The sequence below is a fragment of the Mus musculus genome, chromosome 17 (genome assembly GCF_000001635.26).
Source record: "Mus musculus strain C57BL/6J chromosome 17, GRCm38.p6 C57BL/6J".
In the NCBI taxonomy this organism is placed as follows: Eukaryota; Metazoa; Chordata; class Mammalia; order Rodentia; family Muridae; genus Mus; species Mus musculus.
The window spans coordinates 64,262,697-64,284,054 of NC_000083.6; the positions used below are offsets into that span (position 1 = coordinate 64,262,697).

The following is a 21,358-nucleotide window of genomic DNA, read 5'->3' on the forward strand; positions in this document are numbered from 1 at the left end:
CCTAAAAAAAAAGAACCATTCAGGGCTCCAAAGAACTCTGTGCATACTTTCCAAGCTCACGGTCTTAGGGAAGAAGGCTATGTGTTTCCTGGGCTTTCCAGTTTAGCCTTCAGACCTACAGACCTCACCAGAACTCAAAAGGTTGCTAACAGTACCGCTAGTGTTCACACCCCAATTCCTCACCGGGAATGAAAGTGGATGATTGGATCAGACCAAAGGGAAAAGATTACCAACTATTACTTATAATCAATGCTAACGAATCAATAAGTAATACATGTGTTCTAGCAGGCAGCCTACTTCTCAGAAGTCTCCTTGAAACTTATTTTGAGAAAGACTAAAGATTTTCTTTTGAGTGGATCGCTTCAGATGAAGCAAAGCTGCATTCGAGATCTAAGGATGTGTGTGCAGCTGTGACTCGTGACAGAAATACTGAGCATACAGCAGAACAGATTTCCAAGCATTTGAAGGGCCGCAAAGTTATTAGGATATTATATATTAGCAATTGTGACTGAGTCATGGCAAATTTTCAGGGCTAGAAAGACAGGAAATGGCACGTGTGATAACAGAGCAAGAAGTCTTCCTGTGAAGAGCAGGACCTGTTGCTTTCTGAACCTTGAAATCACCACAGCTACAACTTTATTAAATACTAAATGTTGAGCCAACTCTGAAGATACCTCAATGTGATATTCTTCTTCTTCTTTTTTCTTTATTTTCTTCTTTTAGTTTTTCCAGACAGGGTTTCTCTGTGTAGCCTTGGTCATCCTGGAACTCACTCTGTAGACCAGATTGGCCTAGAACTCAAGAGATCCACTTGCCTTTGCTTCTCGATGTTGGGATTAAAAGCATGAACTACCACCACTGCCTGGCCAAATTTGAGAATTTTAAAGAACTCTTGAGAGGCCACATGTGCTAGACTAGTACTGATCAGAGCATAGTTCTCACATATGGGCTGAATGTATGACATCTACGAGCTGTGAAAGAGTAGTAAACTCAGTGCTCCAAGGTATGCTAATCATAAAACAGATAGTGACATTCCTCTACCCACCCACTTCCTGAGTTCAAGGAGTATTCATTCAAAGAAAGTCACCCTGACCATTACCGGAACCTGCAATGCAAATGTGCTATTGTTAGGGGCTCTTAGAAACTGTCTTGAGAGTTAACAATTACCAGGTATTCCTTGTGACACCTGTGACTTTGCACTTCCTTGTGACTCTTAACTGGTATCTTTGGTATCTTCCAACAATGCCCTTCCCACCTCCTTGAGTTGTGGTTTCTTCCTTTAAATACCCCCTTATCCAGCTACTCGGGGCGCCACGGTCCTCTACCCCTGCGTGGTATATGACCGTGGGCCCGAGAGCGCTCTTGAATAAAAATCCTCTTGCAGTTTGCAGCAAGACCGTTTCTTGTGGGTGATTTTGGGGTGTCGCCTCTCCTGAGTCAGAACGTGGGGGAGTCCTCACGTTGTGGGTCTTTCAGCTGCAGGCAGCACTGGAATGTTCCTGACTGACAGGTAGCCTTGTAGAATGTGTGGAGGTAAACAGAGCTTGGTTTTCGTGGCTGATTATGTGCTTGTCTGTCTTTGGATGAAAACTAAATATAAATATTGGCAACTGACAATAAGAAGGGATTCCTTTCTCTGGCTTAACTGAACTTATGAAAATATGTTTTCAAAGATTACATCATAGTGAGGACTGGAAAGCTGGCTCAGCAGTTAAAAGCACTGGTAGGGTGGCTCACAACTATCTGTAACCCCAGTTCCATAAATTCCAACTCACACAATGCACACGTAGGCAGGCAGAACATTCACAGCTCTGAGAGGAAAGATTTTCCTCTGAGGGGAAAGGTGGCCTGACAGTCAGAAAAACAACAAAGTCATACTGGCCAACCTCACACAAGAGGCTGACACAGAGAGTAATTACCTCTGCTCAGGGAGACGCAACAGAGAGCTGCATGGGAAAAAGGCTTACACAGGGGTCCTTAGGGGCGGAGTTTTCTAGGTGTATATTTCCAGGGTAGGGATGGGTGGGATGATTTCAAACCCTAAACTTGGCTGGACTCAGGGATTGGTGGGTTTTCAAAACCCAGAAGTGAGTTCAAACTTTTTGTTTGTTTGTTTGTTTGTTTGTTTTTCGAACCAGGGTTTCTCTGTACAGCCCTGGCTGTCCTGGAACTCACTCTTTAGACCAGGCTGGCCTCGAACTCAGAAATAGGCTTGCCTCTGCCTCCTGAGTGCTGGGTTTAAAGGCTTGTGCCACCACGCCCAGCTCGAGTTCAGACTTTTTAAGCCTATGAAAGTAAAATAAATAAATCTAAGGGAAAAAATATATATATATATATATATATTTTAAATCACATCACAGTGACGTTACCTGGGGAATTTGCAGATTATTGTGACCTTTCCCAGCATTCGCCTCTTCCACTGACTCCATCCCTTCCCCACTATTAGCAGATAGGACTTCATGCAAGCATAAACACCTGACTCAGCATTGGTCACAGCACTCTTTAGTCACTGTGTCTCTGAACGGAATGGATGTGACCAAAGCAGGCAGTGGTTTAAGTGCAGGTGGCTGAACGAACTCTTTTTAATTTCAACCTCACAAGGACGATGAGGATGGAGCTGTAGATAACTGCCATCTTGAGAACACATAGTTGACAGTCATTCGAAAGAACCCGAAAAGACGCATAACTGAAAATTGAAGAGACACTGAATCTTAGAGACATCATTAAGCCTGGCACCCTGGCATGCCTGGAGCAAGCTGGTCCCAGGCCACCCAGCTATGGAAGCCTATATGTCCTACTAAGGGCCACCTTGGGTTTACTGGTCTATCTCTTAGGGCTGAATAATCTGCTTAGAGCAGCAGCAGTGGCTTTTGAAGAATGTGTTTCAGGACAAGGACACTAGGCAGCTGCTCTTTGCTCCTTTTCAAAAGAACAGATGAGAATTACAACCTCAGCCCAGCTGAATCACAGGACCTCAGGGCACCACGCGGAGACTACTGTACTAATGGTTCACTGCCCTCAGACTTGATTGGAGAGTACGTACCCTCATTCTCCGGGATCTAATTCTGGGCAGTGAGACCTTGAAAGGGAAGATTTCCAAAGGAGCCATTGATGTTAAATGTGGACTCTCACGGCAAATCAAGCCCGGAAATGCCTGAAAAAGATCTCATGATGATTTTAGTCTGACACTATTCCCAGTCAAAGCAGACGGGCAGCTAGCAGGAAACCTATAACTGTAATTTCGAGGCATTTTTTGTTAACCATGTTACAAGTATGGATTTTAGATTAACGGTTCACTATTTTAGTAACATGGATAGCTTTGTGTTGCACAACGCTGACGGTGTAGAATGTGGATAACTAAGTTTACCTCTAAGAGATTAAGTCTTCTTGCCGGGCGTGGTGGCGCACGCCTTTAATCCCAGCACTCGGGAGGCAGAGGCAGATGGATTTCTGAGTTCGAGGCCAGCCTGGTCTACGAAAGTGAGTTCCAGGACAGCCAGGGCTACACAGAGAAACCCTGTCTCGAAAAACCAAAAAAAAAAAAAAAAAAAAAAAAAAAAAAGAGATTAAGTCTTCTTAGAGTCTCACAAAGTTGATCCTCGCTGGTAGGTTGGGAAACTTGTTGTATCTTCTGACTTCTTCCAGGGTATCGAGGAATGTGGGGGGCACTGTGATGACCAGATCTGACCAGAGGCTCCTAGAACTTTCAATAGCTTTCTAACTTCTCCCCTATGCTTGCCACAATGCATAATCTCCATACTCACAAAAAAGTCTCTTGGGTCCATCCAGCAGGTAACTGGCCACACCCGAAGGCGATGCCTTAAGACAGCTCATTTAATTAAACCAGGAGCTTGAGACATCGGGAGGAGGACATGTAGGGGCAAAGGCTCCTCTTTGGAGAATGTTAAGTTGGGCCAAGGAGATCAATAAGTGAGGAAGAGGCATGTCAAACCTTTGGGGCTACCATGCGGAGGCATTTCATATTTTGTCACTAGACCTAAGTGGCAAACCAGTCCTTTGACATGCACATTAGTCATTCTGTGCTCACAGACGATGTGTCCCTTGTGATCTTGTCACAGGATTCAACTGCAATACATCAGCAGCCTTCACTGTGGCCATTGGGTTAGAGCAGGAAGACTAGATGTGGTACCCTATCCCCTGCACAAACGAAGGGTCTTTCATAATAAGAGAGTGCTAGTGGCTGGAGAGCCGGCTTAGTTGTAAAATGCTTGTTGCACAAGCATGAGGGCCTGATTGTGCTCCTCAGCACTCACAGAAGAAGCAGGGCCTTAGAATTCCAGCACCGAGGAGGCAAAGACAAAGTAGTCCCTGGGATTCACTGGCTAGCCTGCCTAATAAGAGGTCCCATCAGAGACCCTGTCTCAAGGACACAAGGCAGATGGCTCCTAGGGAATGACTCCCAATTTTGACCTCGGGCCACCACACATATGCATAAAACACTAGTATATAACACACACATGTACACACAGAGAGAGAGAGAGAGAGAGAGAGAGAGAGACAGACAGACAGACAGACAGACAGACAAAGAGATGAGTGGACATGAGGCAATGAACAGAATATTAACAACTGAAGGACAATTAAACCATGACCTAAAGAAGACAACAACAAACCCAAACCAAACAAGTAAATGAACAATAACCAAAGGCAGGTTTTTGAATCCTGTCCTGGCCCCGAGAGTCAGTGTTCTCCCTTGTTTCATTAAACAACTGTGGATGAGCTACCACACGGGGCAGGGGAGAGGGGGGAGGGGGGAGGGGGGAGGGGGGACAGGACACGAAACCACAGGGTATAAACCTACAGGAGAGCAAATCCATTTCCACCTTCCTCCTTAAGGGCAGCCAGTGACTACCACCACGATGTCCAGCGCAAGCATATCCAGTTTTCGTTGTGATTTTCCCCTGGTTTGGTCTTGACGGCTTTCACTAAAAAGTGGCTATACTCCTCCCACCCCGCACCCCCACCCCCAGGACTCCAGGGGAAATGCTTCCGGACATCCGCACCTTCTACTGGACGGTTCCCCGTGCTAGCTGAACTTAGCATTGACTATGCCCTAGCCTACCTGAGACTGAACTCAAACCCAAAGCTATGCTCAAGGCAGGCAAGTACTGAATCACTGATTCCAGGTTTACGAAGCTTGTTCGCGCTGGCGCGCGCACACCTTTGCAAAAGATATCTTGTCTGAGCAAATGCAGATACCATACCAGCCACTCTTGGAGGGTTCCGGCCAGGAGAATTTGGATTTGGGTGTGTTAGGCCATACAGGCAGGGAATCACAAAACTATACACGAAAAGACAAGAACGGTATCACTCACAGGTCCAGAGGAGAAGAGGGGTACCGAGAAGGAGCTCAGTGAATGGGGAGCTTAGATGGGAGCCATGTCTGTCCCTGTCCTTGGTCGCGTCCATGAGCTTCACTCCCCGGGTTCCCCTCCTTGCCACGCCCAAGCTTTCCAATTGGACAGCAATTCCAATCGGAAGGGAGGAATTGGTTAATAGGGCTCTGGTACAGCTATTGGGCCTGCCGCAGGTCACAGCTGTGGGGTGTGCTGGCGTGGGGCTGCCCTAAGAAACAAGCAGACCCTGTTCCAAATCTGCATTCAGGGAGAGTATGTTTTAAGGGCGCCAGGTGTGGCTGGGTTTCAAACATCTCCTGTCAGGTCTAAAAACAGACGCTGAGGCAGCAGCTATATTAAACAAATTTATGATACTCGCCTACCATAAAGTTTAAAGTCTCATCTTTCAAGGGAACACATTTGCATTGACTGGTGTTCGGTGCCAGCAGAGGTGGGCACGGGGAGGTGGGCATGCATTCCCTTTTATACAAAAGACCAACAATTTCCAAAGTTTACAGGGAGCTAGGGAGGTAGCCAGGAAGCCACCCAGGAGAGGCATACACGTTTATGGAAAAAAAGTACCTGCCTGCAAAACATCTTGGTTAAAAATGTGGCCTTTGAATTCCTGTGTGAATCAGGTTTTGTTGACATTTTTAAAATGTGTATGTGTATGATGGTGGTGGTGGTATGTGCACATGTGTGCTGGTTATGTGTATATGGTGGTATGCACATGTACGTGTTAGTTGTTAATGTGTGATGGTCTGTGCAAGTGTGTGCTGATTGTGTGTGTGTGTGTGTGTGTGTGTGTGTGTGTGTGTGTGTAGTGGTGGTGGTGGTGATATGTGCATGTGCATGCTGGTAGAAGCCAAAATGGACCCTATAGAGGAAGAATCTCAGGTAGTTGTGTGTTGCTTGATGTGTGTGCTGGGAACTGAACTCTGGTCTTCTCCAAGAACAGCAACAGCAATCACTGTTAAGCCCAGAGTTATCTCTCTAACCTCTCACCCCACTTTTGCTGTTACATGGTGTGAACATCACTGTATTTTAGCTCTGGGGGAAGTATGATTAGGAGAAATTATGACTATGCTGCTCTTCCTAGTTTATTAATCTCTCTCTCTCCCACTCTCTCTCTCTGTATACACACACACACACACACACACACACACACACACAATTTTTTGTGATGATGGGAATCAAACCCAAGACCTTGCAGATACTAGGCAAATACTCTAGCTCTCAGCTATGCCTTGCCCCTTTAATTGCATTCTATTTCAATAATAACATGATGGCAAATGGCTCCCACGAGCATTGGACATTTCCTCTCTGAATTTTCAACATGGTCCAGTCAAAAATAGATTTAAAAAAATGAGGTAAGAATTGATAAAATGTATTTTATGCTAATTTCCAAACTTTGAGCCAATCACAAACATTGAGCATATCATAAATAATCCTATTATCTACATCTATTTGTAACTTCCAACGTATCACCCCTAAATGCTTTTAAGTATGCATTTCCTACATATGAGCGCATTCTCTTATACAACCACAGTACAAGTGTCAACAACCAGGAAACTACCTCAGATCCATTGTTAGCATTGACTCCTCAGCCTCTGAGAGTTGAGTCTCCTAACTGTGGACCCACGGCTAAATCAGACACTGGTTTCCCCATCACTGGTCCCTTTGGTCTGAAATCTTTGGTTCTTGTGAGGTCATCCTGTAGGACTTGTGAGGTCATCCTGTAGGACTTTGGTTCTTGTGAGGTCATCCTGTAGGACTTGCCTTGGGTTGGGCTTTTCCTGAGGTTTCCTCAGTTATAGTGGGGCGGTATGTCTCAAGGTGGAACTGTCACGAGTCCTAAGTGCCAGGCTGCCCACTGCATGGCTCAGGATTTCAGAGTGACTCAGACTGTGACGTTTCTTCACTGTGACCATGTGAGCAAGGGGTGTCTTAGTTACCTTTCTATTCCTTTGCAGAGACACCATGACCAGGAGAGCTTATAACGTTTAGCTGGGGGCTGGCTTACAGTTTCAGGGGGAGACAGGCAAGGCACCTTCTCTGCCCCTTGTAAGCAGAAAGATAGCTAACTGGGAATGGTGTGGCATTTTGAAATCTCAAAGTCCACCCTCCAGGAGACGCACCACGCCCAGCCAGGCCACACTTCCTAATCCTTGCAGAACAATCATTCAAATATATTCACCTACGGGGGCCATTCTCGTTCAAACCACACAGGAGGTGTCTGCCAGGTGTTCTCCCTTATCCATCTTTATCCTTGTGGGCTTAGTAAGCGTGGGGAATTTTTAATTTTATATTAATATCTCATTCAAGCTCAATTATCCACTTATTTATATCTGAATAGATTATTATTTTGTTATAATGGTTTATTGTTACTTTTTAGCTCCACCTACAAAGCGCTCCCACCTTTGCCAGCAGGAACTCCCTCTAGGGTACTATTTCATCCTTTGGTCATTTCCTTTCCTGATCCAAGATGTTTTGGATTCAGTTTCACCCAAACCTGTAATCATCATTTTTTTTTTCAGTAAACTGATTTCTTTCAGTGCAAGCTGGTTCTCACAGGCTATAACTGTCACAGACTCCAGGCAACTCAGCAAATGGAGGCAGAAACTGCCTGTGTGTCTGTGTGTGGGGGCATGCATACCCAGTCTATATTTGCATATATGTTACCGGAGATCATGAATTCACACTGATCCCCTTCCAGCTCAACAGCCCAAGGCTAGTTTACCCCCTCTCCACGTTTGCAGTACCCGCGACTGATAATGAAAAATAATAATCACTATTCTACATCATTAATACATTCACTCACTTCATCAAGCCCCCTGCACTGGGCCAGCCTTCCAGCCTCTGCCACTCCCAGACACTCCCCTGCACTCCCTTCCAAACAGCTATGGCTTTTGGCGCTGGGCTGCCCTGGGTGGGGTCTGCTTCTTACCCTCACATGGCTCTAATGACCTGTGGTGGGATGTCCTCCGTGGGGCTTGGATGGTGAGCTCATCTCATATGTATGGGGTTAACCTTCTTTCCTTACCTCCTGGATGCTGGGTCCAGCCTTGGACTCCCTTGGCACTGGTATACAAACCCACCCTGTTTAGTGGCTTTCTGTCGGCACTAACTTGTTCAGTAAGGAAGGAGAGGTAGTCTTGTTTATCTTTTAAGGTAAATTTAAAATTTAAAAATAGATTTGGTGTTGAATACGAGTCACATTTTTTGTAAAGTCAGAAAGGGAGAGAAGGGGCTTTCTGGTCAATGGCCCTGTGCTGTTTTGTACTCCTGGTTCTGGGCAAGCGATTAAGGGATTGTCAACACCTTTAAAGGAATATACTGCAATCTAGTAGAAGTGGCTTTCCTTAATGGGTGAGGGAATCAATGGTCTGAAGAAGGACTTTTATTGGCCTAGCCTCGGCACAATAGAGTGACTTTATCAGCCTGGCCCCTCAAAACCAACTGCACCATCCCATTGTGAATGACAGCACATGTCCTTCCCCATGGCTTCCTAGTGCCTGACTCCCTTGGCAGCCTGAGCAACCTGACCCTCAAAGATATTTCTCCTCTACTGCATAAAAGATAACCTCGTAGGAGGCTTCATCATTTATTTTCAGAGCTTTGAAAATAAATTTGTGCTTGCGTTTAGAGTACTATTTAAATTGAGGCCCTGCTGCTTAGGAGAGTGGATTTAAATATTATTCATGAGTTCTGTGAGAATCTGGGTGATGATTTTATCCTGGGCAGAAATTTCGAATGATTAGAAAGGAAAACATGAGATTTAAAAAGGAAGTATGTTTACTCACGGGCTCAGGGAGTGAAAGAAGTTTGTGTTAGTGGGCTGTGAGCTTCATTTTGGCAGAGCTTGGCTCACTAAAACCAGGTAGGGACTTCACTTAGGGACAGGCTCCTCTTTCAGTCAAACCTATCACAGCCTCATGATCTTGCTCCCCAACCCCAAGAAACAGTAACCAAGAAAGACCTGTGGAACACCTGAGAGTTTAGAAACATTCTTACTTTTTTAAAAAGATTAGTGAAATTCTTGACTTTAAAAAACAAACAAACAGGTCTTGAGACCAAGTAAAATACACAACTGTTGTTGGGAGATCATTTAGAGCCCCTAGTTTCTGCTGAGTGAAATTCTGGAGGCCCAGGGAATTCCCCGAGGTCAGGAGCCCTGTCTTTCTCTGTCTCTCTAAGTGCCTGGGTTGCTACCTGGCCTCTAGACTGGACAAGCAGAAGTTTCTGCTGTTGGTTTGACATCAGAGGGGGTTACCAGGCATGGAAACAACAGAGAATGTAGGAAAACGGGAGCCTTTCATCAGGCCCAGCACCTCTCACTGGCTTCACCCTCATCAAGGAAGTAAAAAGTGACTTTTCAAGCCAACCAGCCCTGAGAATGGCAGGACTCAAAGGGGTGGGAGTGGGGACACACCAGGAATTCTGACAGGTCACTCTGTGTCTATTAGGAGGTCTTAGAACAAAAACTACTCGTGAAAATTTCTAGAAAAGAAAAGAAGAAGGAAAAGCCACTGTGTTGAGAGCCTTTGAAATACAAACACACAAGACATAATTGCAGTAGACTAACTGCGCTGCAAGAAATAAGAAAGAGCATAAAAATCCCTCTGTGGTTTTCTTTCTCATGACTTTGGTAGAAAATCAAGCAATCTTTTCCCAAACTGTAGCGTGTATGAGAATCTCCCAGGATCCCTGCTTAGAATGCAGGCTTCACAGCTCCATTCCCATTTCAACCGCAGCATCAGTACTAGAGTAGCGGGAGGACGGAGGCACTTCTGGAAAAGGCAAGGGTTGCTTTGCAGAAGAGTAGGGTGAACGCAGAGCTTACCCGGATAGCCATGGCCGCTTAAAGATAGGCCACGCGTAGGCCACGCTTCTTCTGGAAGGATAAAAACCCCACAGAACGAAGTTACCTGCAGCTTGAGGTGAGCAGCACATGTTATGTATAATCCAAGCCTGCTGTGAAATCCGGTTATTTTATCCCCGTCTTCTGCTGAGATGCCCAATTTGACAAGCTATAACTGCCGGACCTGTGTTAACTATGTGTCTGCGCCTCTCCTCAGGGTATTCAACCCGTCCAGCTCTCTGTGTCTCTCTGGTCTTCCGGGACACAGCTGTGTGAAGCTCCCTATTGTTTGGTTCCAATGATTTTATCATCATACCGCTTCTGGTTTTGCTGGATATCCCTGGAAGCCCTGTTTCATCTATGACTGCTCTCCTCTTGTAACCTTCCTCTGAAGCTCCGTGGACCAGCCTCTAGGGTAGAGCTGGTCAGGGTGGGAAAGCCGTGGGACTTCATCACTCCGAATATTGGACTGTGTGCGAGTTCGTGCGTGTTGGTGTGTGTGCCTGTGTGTGTGCGCGTGCGTGCGTGAGTACGCATGCATGTTCAAGAATCCATGCTTGTGAAAAAAAACATGCATAAACAAGAGTAGGTCTGAGCTTAGAGCAGAGTGAGGAAGTTAATGTTTGATTTCCTCTGGGGACTAGGGACTGAGGTACATATTTTACATATCAAAGCAGACCTGGCCTCCAGGATATCCCAGCATCCCTCAGTCCCTACCCAGCATACCCTGCTCCCAGCCCTGAACTTTCCATCCCAGGGGCTGGGCTGCCCTTCTCTCAGAGGCTCTTCCCTATATAATCCAGACATTTTGGTCTCTCTTCTTTTTACTCCTTCTTTTCTCTTTGCACGAGTGCCCCACCCCCACCCCAAGGCGACTTCCTTGGGGCCACTGAGCTCGCTGGAGAGTAGCTTTCAATAAACCAGCCTTTAATATATTCGAACCGGCCTTGAACTGGCTCATTCCACCAGCGGAGAAATAACCTATCGGTTAAGGGAAGTAGGATCTGAGGACTTTTGAAGGAAAAGATGGAAATGACAGCAGCTGCTATTATCAAGTGCCTACTACTGACACCCTGGGGGAGTCTGAATAAGTTAACACCTCTCTGTCCTTGCCCGTGCAGTAGCTTTGCTGTTGACCAAACCTGATGGCCTTGGTGGAAGTGACATGGAAATAAGACAGAAGACAGGCATCTCCGGAAGTAGAATTGTTCTGTTAATCAGAACAGTTGCAGAGAACAGGGACTTTAGGGATGGGAGATTCCACGTGCAGGTCAGTCCCCTGCAGTATCCCAGTGGTAGACACCAAAGGAGGTGGGGGGTGGGAGTGGGGGAGTTGGGATGCTGACCAGAAGCTTCGGGGGCCCTGAGTTCTCAGTCCAGATTTTCTCAGCCCACCTGTGGCCCTTCAGACAGGACTTCCTAGGCCAAAAATTTGTTGATCTATTTGATCTAATGATCTATTTGTTTCCAAAACACATGACCATGTGAGGTATTATGGAGACCTGGGACAAATAAAGAGTATTTATGGCCTCATCAGCACACAGGAGGAGTGAGCATGCTGGCCAGGCACCAGCGCTAGCCCGTCAGGGTCCTGGAGACATCCACCCTTGCTTTTCACTATGTGCACTGTTCCTGGTTAATTTCCTATTAGTTCACCTTGGAATATGTAAGCCTTCTTGACTCTGTAGTTCTGGGATGACTTGATGCTGGTTACAGTATCGCTCATAGCCCTTATAGTACCCTGTGATCTTTGAGTAATGGCTTCCACAACTCTTATCAAAGGCATGTGGTGCTTCAGTGATAATGGCCACCTCTGCAAGTCTTATCCAGACCGCGCTGGAAACTTTGTGCAATCTCTCATACGCCTCACTAAGAGAATTCATGCTAAGACTCTGAACACACACACACACACACACATACACACACACACACACACGCCTAGCTTCCAGCCACAGCCTCACTTCAACTTCTGGTCTGTGCTCTCTTCTAGCATGTGATTCTTTCCCTCGTGGGCTGCCCCTGCCTTCCGCATGTGTCATCAGCACCGTGGAGAGCTGGACTAGAGAAGAGTCATCCTTGATGTATAAGAAGTCCTAGCTAAGAAAGCCTATGAGGGGGCAGGAGAGGAAAGACAGACAGACAGACAGGGTCTGCTGGTAAGGGAGTGACAGGTTTGTGTAGCCTAGGATGGGTCAGGCTCATACACTGGCCTTCTTCCAACAGGGGTGGAATCACAGTTGTTTAGGGGTCGTGTGTCAGCTTCTCAGAGCTAGCACTGGGAGTGTTACCACAGGGCACAGAGAAGAGCGCCTTCTGTCTCTGGAATGCTACACACTTGAAGTGGGACTTGTGTGACATGGGTCTCCACACAACTCCAGCTGAGCCTGAGACTGCTCTGTGTCTGACATGAGAGTCAGTTCCACTCAGTGTGATTCTGGATCTTGCCATTATGTGATGGATGGATGCTGCTGGTCAGCAGTGGAATTCACTCTCTAGACTAGACCCTGGCTGGGGGGGACCTAGAGAACAACCCTGTGGACACGAGCCCTGGCCCTTTGTGGGTGGATGGCAAGAACACCCTGCCGGGGAGACAGATCCTGGGACTTGCTCTAGCTCTCACACCGACCCCCTGATGGGTCCCTGGCCCTGGACAGAGACTAATTATTGTAAGGAAACGATTCCAAGGCCCAAGAACTCTGTGGCTGGGTCTTAACAGTGCGCTTTCCCCTCAGCCATTCAGGCTAAATGGCAAGGCCGGAGGCACGAACTCACTCACGAGACAGCAAAGGATCTGAGACAAGCTTTCCAGAGGACACCGCCAGCCACTCCCCAGAAGACAAGGGGTAAGAGAGAGGCTGTTGTCCCAGCTGAGGAACGCCTGCCTCATGGAAACAAACCTGAAAGGCAGAGAAGTGTCCTACCCTGACCTGACTAGGTGCCAGCTTCTAAAGACACTGTTCACGTGAACACAATCCTTGCCACCCTGAGAGAGCCCTTCTATCCCCACTGTACTGGAGAGGCAGGCAGCTCATGGCTCATGGAGGCTGGTATGAGGCATAGTGAGAATTTAAGCTCAGCAAGTCTGGCTAGTGAGTGAAGGGCAGGAGGAAAGAAGGACTGAGATGTGTCAATGTTGCTCTTCGCAGACTTGCAGAACAACTCTCTTTCTACTTGAAAAAAAAAAAAACAAAAACGGAAAAAAAAAACCCGAAAAAACTAAAAACCCTCTTCAAGGATGGGGTGGGTGAAGCTCAGAGAGGCAGTTACTCAATTTACAAGGCAAACCATGCCTTTCCTGGCCTTTTAAAGAACCCAGTAGGGTTCTTACTTCAGGAAGGTGAAACGTGTGTCTCTCTCTCTCTCTCTCACTCACTCTCTCTCTCTCTCTCTCTCTCTCTCTCTCTCACACACACACACACACACACACACACACACACACCAATTCCCACAAGGAAGTGGAGCAAGAGGTTCCCTAAGGCTTTAGGTACTTATTGTTGTCCTACTTTGTCTCAGAACAGGCTGTAGGTAAGAGCAAACTGGGACTCTGGGGCCTTCTTTCTCTGATCTAACCATAGCTGCTTCTTGGCTCATCAAGAGGAATGCAGTGGACAGAGTGGACTTTTGACACAGCGGAAAAGATCCGTCAGAGGCTGTAGACCAAGTCCTAGCTCCAGAATGGAGCTACAGCTGTGATCTTAGGCGAGCCACTATTTCCCCCCTAAAGCGAGCTAATAATAAAGCAGTGTTTTGTGTCTTTTTGTTGTTGTGGTTTTGTTTTTGTTTCAACTAGTTCTAAGGACAAAGCAGTTCAGGAGTAGACAAATACCTTCAGCCACGTTGCTTTGGTACTACACTCACGGCCTCCCATGGTATCTGTTACTGGATATCAGCAGGCTCTGGGTATCCGATAACCAAGGACTAAGCTGCCTGGGACAGAGATCAATTGGGGCAGGGCAAGAATGGATTTCTTAGGCAGGAGGCAAATACAAGGAAAGTTACAAGCACTAGATGGACTCCTTCCTTGAGGGCTACATGACTGGCGGTGAGTGCCTTTTGGAGATCATCAGATGGCCTACTTCTAAAACTTTCTGTTAACATTAACTAAGATGAAATACGTAAATAAAAACAACTCCAAACCATTCTCATAGTCCATACCCAGGGTCAGCTATTGTTTTTCAACTTTCCTGATCTTTATAGTCAAATAGCTAATTAAAGAGGGGTTCAGCCATCCTTTCCGATAATGGCTTGCTCCTGTGTCACGGTATTTCCACAGTGACATGGCTTCCTTCTCTCTCACCACTGCTGGTCTTTAAAAGTACCCTGGCATAGTGGCTTTTTGAGACCTCTGCAGCATGCATTAGCAGAGTGGGGTGCTGGGGAGCAACTGGTCAGGAATTTGTTTCTGGATGTCTTCCCAGCAACAAGCACGGGTAGCTGTGTTTTGTATTGTCTTTTCAAAGACGGCCATTTTAGAAGCAGTCTTAAGCATACATTGTTCCCCTTGGGTCAGAAGACAGACCTGTGTCCTGCTCTAGATAAGGAAGATAACGCCATGCTCTAAGGCAGGTTTGCCAGTAGCTTGCCAGAAGAGTGGGGTTCCCTAAGCAGACTTCCCTGGTTGTGACACAAACTATTGACTGTACGGCACTGACTGTCAACAACCTTTGCATTGTCCCCGAGTCCAGATGGGCAAAAGCAACTGATGCACTTAGATTGCTTAGGCTAGGGGAAGTTAAGTCAATGTTCCAGGTGTCTCACATAGTCTGCGGGACTCCAGGACCTTTAGTAGCTCCCGACAGGGTGTAGGGGAGACTTTGCTGAAGTAGAAGGGCTGTGGCTGTACTGTGTCGAACCTATCTTTCAGCTTTGTGGTGTGCTGCCACAGGACCAGACTTGACAGTTCTGAGTGATGCACAAGCTGATGCAGGGAGGAGCTGTCCTAGCATAACTACGCACTGTACAGCACTTCATTCCTCTGGGGCTCAGTGTGTGTTCATGTAACTTCTTCAGAGGCTGTGAGAGCCACAGGAAGGAAGTCTAGCAATTTCATTGGTGTTTACTCCTTGTGAAGCCTTTAGGGAAGGCCGTCTGCAGTGAACTGCTGTGTTTGGGGTCACCAAAACTTACGCTTCATTTCCCGCCAGAGTGTTCTGCCAGCCGTGCTTCAGAGCCGTCTGGTTTATGTTCCATTTGGGGTGAGACTGTGGTGGAGGCTTATGTGAGAATGTCTTAGAGCAAAGGGAAGTGGGAAAGAACTTCCTAGAGACCCCCAGCCCAGCAATGGTTCTTTTAGCTTCAGGTACTCTCTGGTAGCTAACGGCCCCTGTAGGAAACAGCAACTCAAGCTTTCTCCTTCCTTCGGTTGATTCTAGCTTCAGTAACCACACAGCATCCTCTAAGGCCCTGAGCGTCAGGTACTAAGACGGAATTCTTACAGATGAAATTCCACACATGGGGGCAAGAGCTGGGGCTAATTGCAGTGAGCTCCCTGCAATGGACTAAGCATTTGGTAGCTATATAGTAAATGGCTCAGGTAAGGTTATGTAGATAACGACTTGTTGGCTTTGGTGGTATTAATTGGCAGATCCAGGTAAGATGACAATTTGACATGGTCTGTACATTATTTTCACACATTACTTTAACAGTCTAGACCCATTGTTTCAGTACATCTATTCATTTAGATGTGGGTTGCAACCAAGTCCCATTTTTGCTTTCCCTCAACATGATCAAAACTGAGACAAGAATTTGCTTTCCAGACAAAACTGACTTTGAAAGCTCTTCACTCCCAACTTTATCTGCTTTAAGTGTAAATTTAAACTAAATTACACCTCTGGTATTCAGGAAAAACCAAACCTAAACTGAAATACTGGGTTTGGAGGTCCTGGGCCCAGCTGAAGAACAAGATTGCAGTGAGCAAGCTCTGGGTTTCCCTTCAAGGTCCTGCCTCAATGAATATGATGGAAGAGCAACTGAAGGTGACATGTCCCTGTGAAGTTACACATACAAGCCCCCCCCCCAAACACACACACACACACACACACACACACACACACACACACACACACACACAAGGTGGACCGTTTCTGCAAAGATCCTGAGTCATGCAGACAGTTGTTCAATACACTGTGGTGTGTATTCCCATACTCAACTGTCCAGTCATCTCTCTGGGCCCACATTTTTTTGACTTAAAAGTTTTCCTGTCAAAATTTCTCAACCCCTGGGGTGATGATGGCACATTTACAGTTTTATATGTACAGTGTTCGTCAAATGCCAAAGGCATTCATTCCTAAAAGCAATGATGGAAACCAAACACTTAATATTCCCCTTTGGACAGTACGTAACAAAAAATTATTTCAAACTTACTCATGAGCAACTGCACAGAGCCTAATTAGATTTATCACTTTGTAACAAAATTAGAAGCAGAGTAATTATATGATTTGTCAATGTATTATTTCAGACAAAGTTTGAACAGGGGAAAAGGTAGGTTCCAGAAACTGGGATGAACTTGACATTGAAGTCTTATCAGACCTAGAACAGCCTACTTAGCAACAGATGGCAAATGAGCAACAGGAAAACAGAGCTTGCACAGTTTTGTTACGAAGGAAGCAGTTCCAGGATTTCCTTTCCTTTCTTTCCTTAATACACTAGCAGATTTAACCATTTTCAAAGACATATCTGTAAAACCTGGCAAGAGATAAAACGGGGGCCCACAGGGTGGCTGGCAGTTACGTGAACTGGAAGTACTAGCCGGGTGGTGGTGACGCACGCCTTTAATCCCAGTACTTGGGAGGCAGAGGCAGGTGGATTTCTGAGTTTGAGGCCAGCCTGGTCTACAGAGTGAGTTCCAAGACAGCCATACTAACCCATCAACCCAGAGAGCTGTCTATAGTGCTACCCTAGGGCTTTGTATGCAGTCTATCCTCAACACTTACTTATCAGTGACTTCAAAAACAAATTCCCCACCAAACATGGAAAGTCTGCTTCATCAACGCTGGAGCTAACAGTGTCTGGGAGGATGTTTATACATTAAAATCATTGTGGATGGGTGTGCTCTTCAGTTAGGCTATGAAGAAACTCTGTCAGTAAGTCAGTAAGTTAGGAATAGGTATGGGCTCAAGGACGATGCCCGTGGGGTTCTTCAGCCAGCAGCTTGCCGAAGAGTGAGGATAGCAACTAACTGCACCTACCCTTCAGAATGATTTTGAAGTTGGAAAAAATGCCTCTAAGCCCTCTACTTTAGTTAGATTACCGAAGTCCTGTTTACCTTATGAGGCAAACACTTTAAGAGAATGACTAAAAGAGCCAGCCTTAGACTGGTCTGACCAGATATACTGTACCATTTAAAACCGTGGAGCCTGAAGGAGGCTATGAAGGTGGGAATACAAGAGACAGAATTTTTTATTCTAATCTTATATGTATGCTATCTATACAGAATCTGAATGACACTTTTTATAGTGAAATCCTGCCTTTGCAGGAGGAAAAGGTGGCCGTAGCATCAATGGCTAGACAAAGAAGATGCCAGCCACTTCAGAAGTAGTTTTGCATTGCTGCGGGGGGCATAGGAACACTATTGCTATTCTTAACTCTAAGACTATTTTTCTCACATGTTTTATTAGGAAAATTAGAATTCTAATCCTTCTAAACAAAATCAGCTTTTGTTTAATTTAATAATGTGAGTATAACCTATTACGTAACTGACTCAGAAACATGCCTTTGAGGCCTTTGTGACCCATGAAAGATCATTCTTGATGGGCATAATTGATAGCAGTCCCACGTTAGGTTAGGAGACAGTCAACTGAAGTGAGGCATCACAGAACATCAAGCGTTTCCATAGTCTGAGTCAGCCCAGGAGCCAGGCTCCGCAGAGGACTGTGGGATTGCTGAGAATGTCGGGCAGGAAAGGGCAGCTCTTAAGTCAGAGCCCCTGCAACAGCTCAAGCTTGCCAGCCGCCTCTCTAAGTGACCATGTGGTCCCTTAGGAAAGACCCCACCCTGTCAGCTCAAGCTGCGGTTCTTTAAGAGTTCTGTCCTTTGTTACTGACTCTAAATCCTTCAGGGTTATGTTATAGAAGTGATAGGGTCACACAATTAAATATTAGAAATGAACACCGAGTATATCCTGTTTATTGTTTATGATTTACACGGAAAATGCCAGGCTGGGATTGTAGACCAATAAACCAATCATCACAGTTAGACCTGGGCTTTTGAAAACCTTGCATTCCGTTTTAACAGTTCATATATATTTAACAGCTTATATATAAATCCATATCACAAATAATCTTAAAAGTTAGTTAGCTTAGAGATAACAACTAAGAAACACAAAAGAAATCCACATGAGTTGAACTTTAAATATCAGCATTCACATACGAGAAATAAGAAAATGTTCAAAAAATTAAAATTAATAGGCCAAGTAACAACATAAAATAGAGAAATAAGATAAATGACATTTTATCAATATTTTCACTATTTCTAATTTACCTTCATATATTCTTAACTTTTCAAAAGGATCCAAGATAAGATCAAATAATATACTGGGGTCTGAACTTGTCAGGTTTGTTACCATGAAAGTCCTAAAACTTCATTTTCTTTTCTAAAAAAATTGAAACAAGTCTCATTCAGCTTTCTCCCCACAGCAGCTGTGTATGCGTAGTAAGGAGCCAACAGTGAGGGACGGTAACAGATGGGAAGCAAAAAGTACAACAGCTTTCTTACGTTCAACTCTCTGGTTGAGTTTGGAACCAAACCCCTTTAACAACTGGCAGATAATAGCTACATCTTAATAGGCAAAGAAGAAATATTTTCTTTGGGACAGCTGCTATCTAGAAGAAAAACCAAGGTCCCATAATAGTGACTAAACATAACATGTGGCTTGTTACACAGCAATCTGCAGCAGTGTAAGTTTAATCAGTAAGTGCCATAACTAGTCAACAGTACATAAAAGAAAACAAACAAACAAACCACACAATTCACAAATATCCACAGTATACACATAGGAACTAATGTTACTCTGGTATGACTTCTGACACTAACTGATCAATGAAATACGGTATGGAAAGATCACAGAGTAGAAAACAAGCAGAGATTAGTTTATACAACGCTGACTATATACATCAGGAGGAAACATGCTAGCTAGAGCAACATTAAGGCCTCAATTTAAGCATCCAAAGTCACAGAAGCCCCAGAAAACCTCTAAATTACAAATTCACCACATTACTTGCATGCAATGTTCACTTGTGTTTTACCCATAAAAGGATACACAGTATTTGCTGTAAATACCAGCCACATTTACAATATATGCAAAAATCAGAAAGCAAGTGTTATGTTTCTTATATTTAAGCCTCAAATGTGCCAAAAGTGAAAATTCATTTATTTTTAAGACTGGAAAAAAAGAAAGAATATAAAATGCTCAGAGATATTACACAGAGCTATTAAATGAAACTGCATTTCGGAAGCTACATAAACATTCCCGACACTATGAGCAGAGGAGCAGGTGGGTGCACACTCGCTCTATGCCGTCTAAGCCATTGTTCCCCAGTGCTGATGTCTGGTTTCACTCGTGAGCGACCCGTTACACCGATGTCTATACACACTTGCCCACTCCTGTGATCACCTAAAAGCTGTGCACCTCTTATGGGGGTGATATAGTTATGAACATGACCATGTGCAAACCTTCAGACCTTCTAAAGTAGAACCCAAACTACTTTAAGCTAACTATATCCAACTTCTTAAACAAACATGTCAAGAGTGTCCTGGACCTTCAAGTATTTAACAAGTAGAAGCAGACTGGATCGGGGCTTAGACAGTGCTTCATAAGGCCAAACCATGAACTGTGCCATGCATGGAGCACATCCGATTATTCACATGTTTTACTCGCCGTTAAACACATCCAGTGCTCACTGAAGAGTTTATTACGTGACCATTTCAGGAGGTTTACATCCAAGATGTATTTTTATTATTATTTTTTTATTTTTTGGTGTTCTGGTCAAAACTTTAGTCTTTGTTTGGCATTCTGAAAAGCTCCAATCTTAACCTTCTCAGTATTGTTATAAACCAAGAGGTTTCGATGTAGCAAAAGCAAAGGGACCAGTGAGAAAGCATGCTTTAGAATTCAGTTTATTTTCAATGAAACCAAGTTGTACTACTACTGTTGTGACCACAGTCTTCACATCTCATGTGGGAAGGGAGCGTAAGGATGATCTCTTAGTGGCAGCACTTTAGACAAAAGGGAAAGGTGTGCCACAGAGATGACTGCTGACGTCACAATCAACACCATGGTCAACCGAAGAAAAGGGATGCACGGCTTCAACACTCAGCTGGAAATGTTTAGTGTGTTCTGCAAACCTAAGTTCAGTTTAGAAAGGGTAATATTCTCTTCCTAAACTATGGCATATACTATATAGAGCATTTTAAATATATTTATATATAATTATTTGCACATCAGATTTAGAAGGAATTTGCAGATTTACTGTGTAGGATTTTGATCTCATTTCCACGTGATGGTTTATGGGGCTTCTTCAGCATTGTCATTTGCAGGCGAGGCATCAGGGTCAGGGTCAGAGGAAGCAGCTGCAGATGCGTCAATAACTGCAGGTGGGAAGTGACGGCGGCACACAGGGCATGTTCCGGACTGGAGAGAGGGAACAAACCAACCAACCAACCAGTCAGTCAGTCAGTCAGAAATCATAGTATCATTATCCTCGAAGCAAGTCAAGTGTCTCTTAAGAAAAGATTTGTTTTAACTTGTGTGTGTGTGTGTGTGTGTGTGTGTGTGTGTGTGTGTGTGTACATCAGGTCAGGTACCCATGGAGCCACAGTGTGTTAAGATTTACCAAGAGCTAGATACAGCAACTGTAATTCATTTGACCTGGCTGTTATGAACCACACTCAGCATCTCTGTAAAAGGCACATGCATTTTTAACTGCAGTTATCTTTCCCCCCAAATCAAATATTTACAAACAAAAAACACACCTCAAACCCACTGACGTAGGACAACACTTTAAAGCCTTCTGTTTAACGCCATCTCAACATTTTAATGCCAGACTCAAATTTCTTTTAGAGAAAACTGTGTATGTTTGCACCATGGCTTCTCACATTCTCTTATATAAAAAGTGTGTTATGATCATGTTTGTACCTTGAATCAACT

The 21,358-nt window shown here is 44.9% G+C and overlaps 1 protein-coding gene and 1 long non-coding RNA gene across 5 annotated transcripts in view; one reads left to right on the forward strand and one right to left on the reverse strand.

Annotated features, from left to right (window-relative positions):
- Positions 1-7,126: 7,126 nt before the first annotated feature.
- On the forward strand, positions 7,127-13,973 carry Gm34858. Of its 3 annotated transcripts, none has more exons than XR_003952347.1 (4): positions 7,127-7,285; positions 12,206-12,371; positions 12,948-13,058; positions 13,729-13,973. It is a non-coding gene; the product is annotated as a predicted gene, 34858 (long non-coding RNA). The 3 variants fall into 3 exon arrangements; XR_003952345.1 differs by having other exon boundaries at positions 13,791-13,973; XR_003952346.1 differs by lacking the exon at positions 7,127-7,285 and adding an exon at positions 11,541-11,881 and having other exon boundaries at positions 13,791-13,973.
- Positions 13,974-18,309: 4,336 nt separating this feature from the next.
- Pja2 (praja ring finger ubiquitin ligase 2) overlaps positions 18,310-21,358 on the reverse strand; it is a 50,878-nt gene continuing 47,829 nt past the window's right edge. For both annotated transcript variants that reach the window (NM_144859.2, NM_001025309.1), the window contains one exon: positions 18,310-20,842. In NM_144859.2, coding sequence (NP_659108.1) covers positions 20,717-20,842 — 126 coding nt within the window. In that variant the 3' untranslated portion in view covers positions 18,310-20,716. The remainder of the gene's footprint in view (positions 20,843-21,358) is intronic.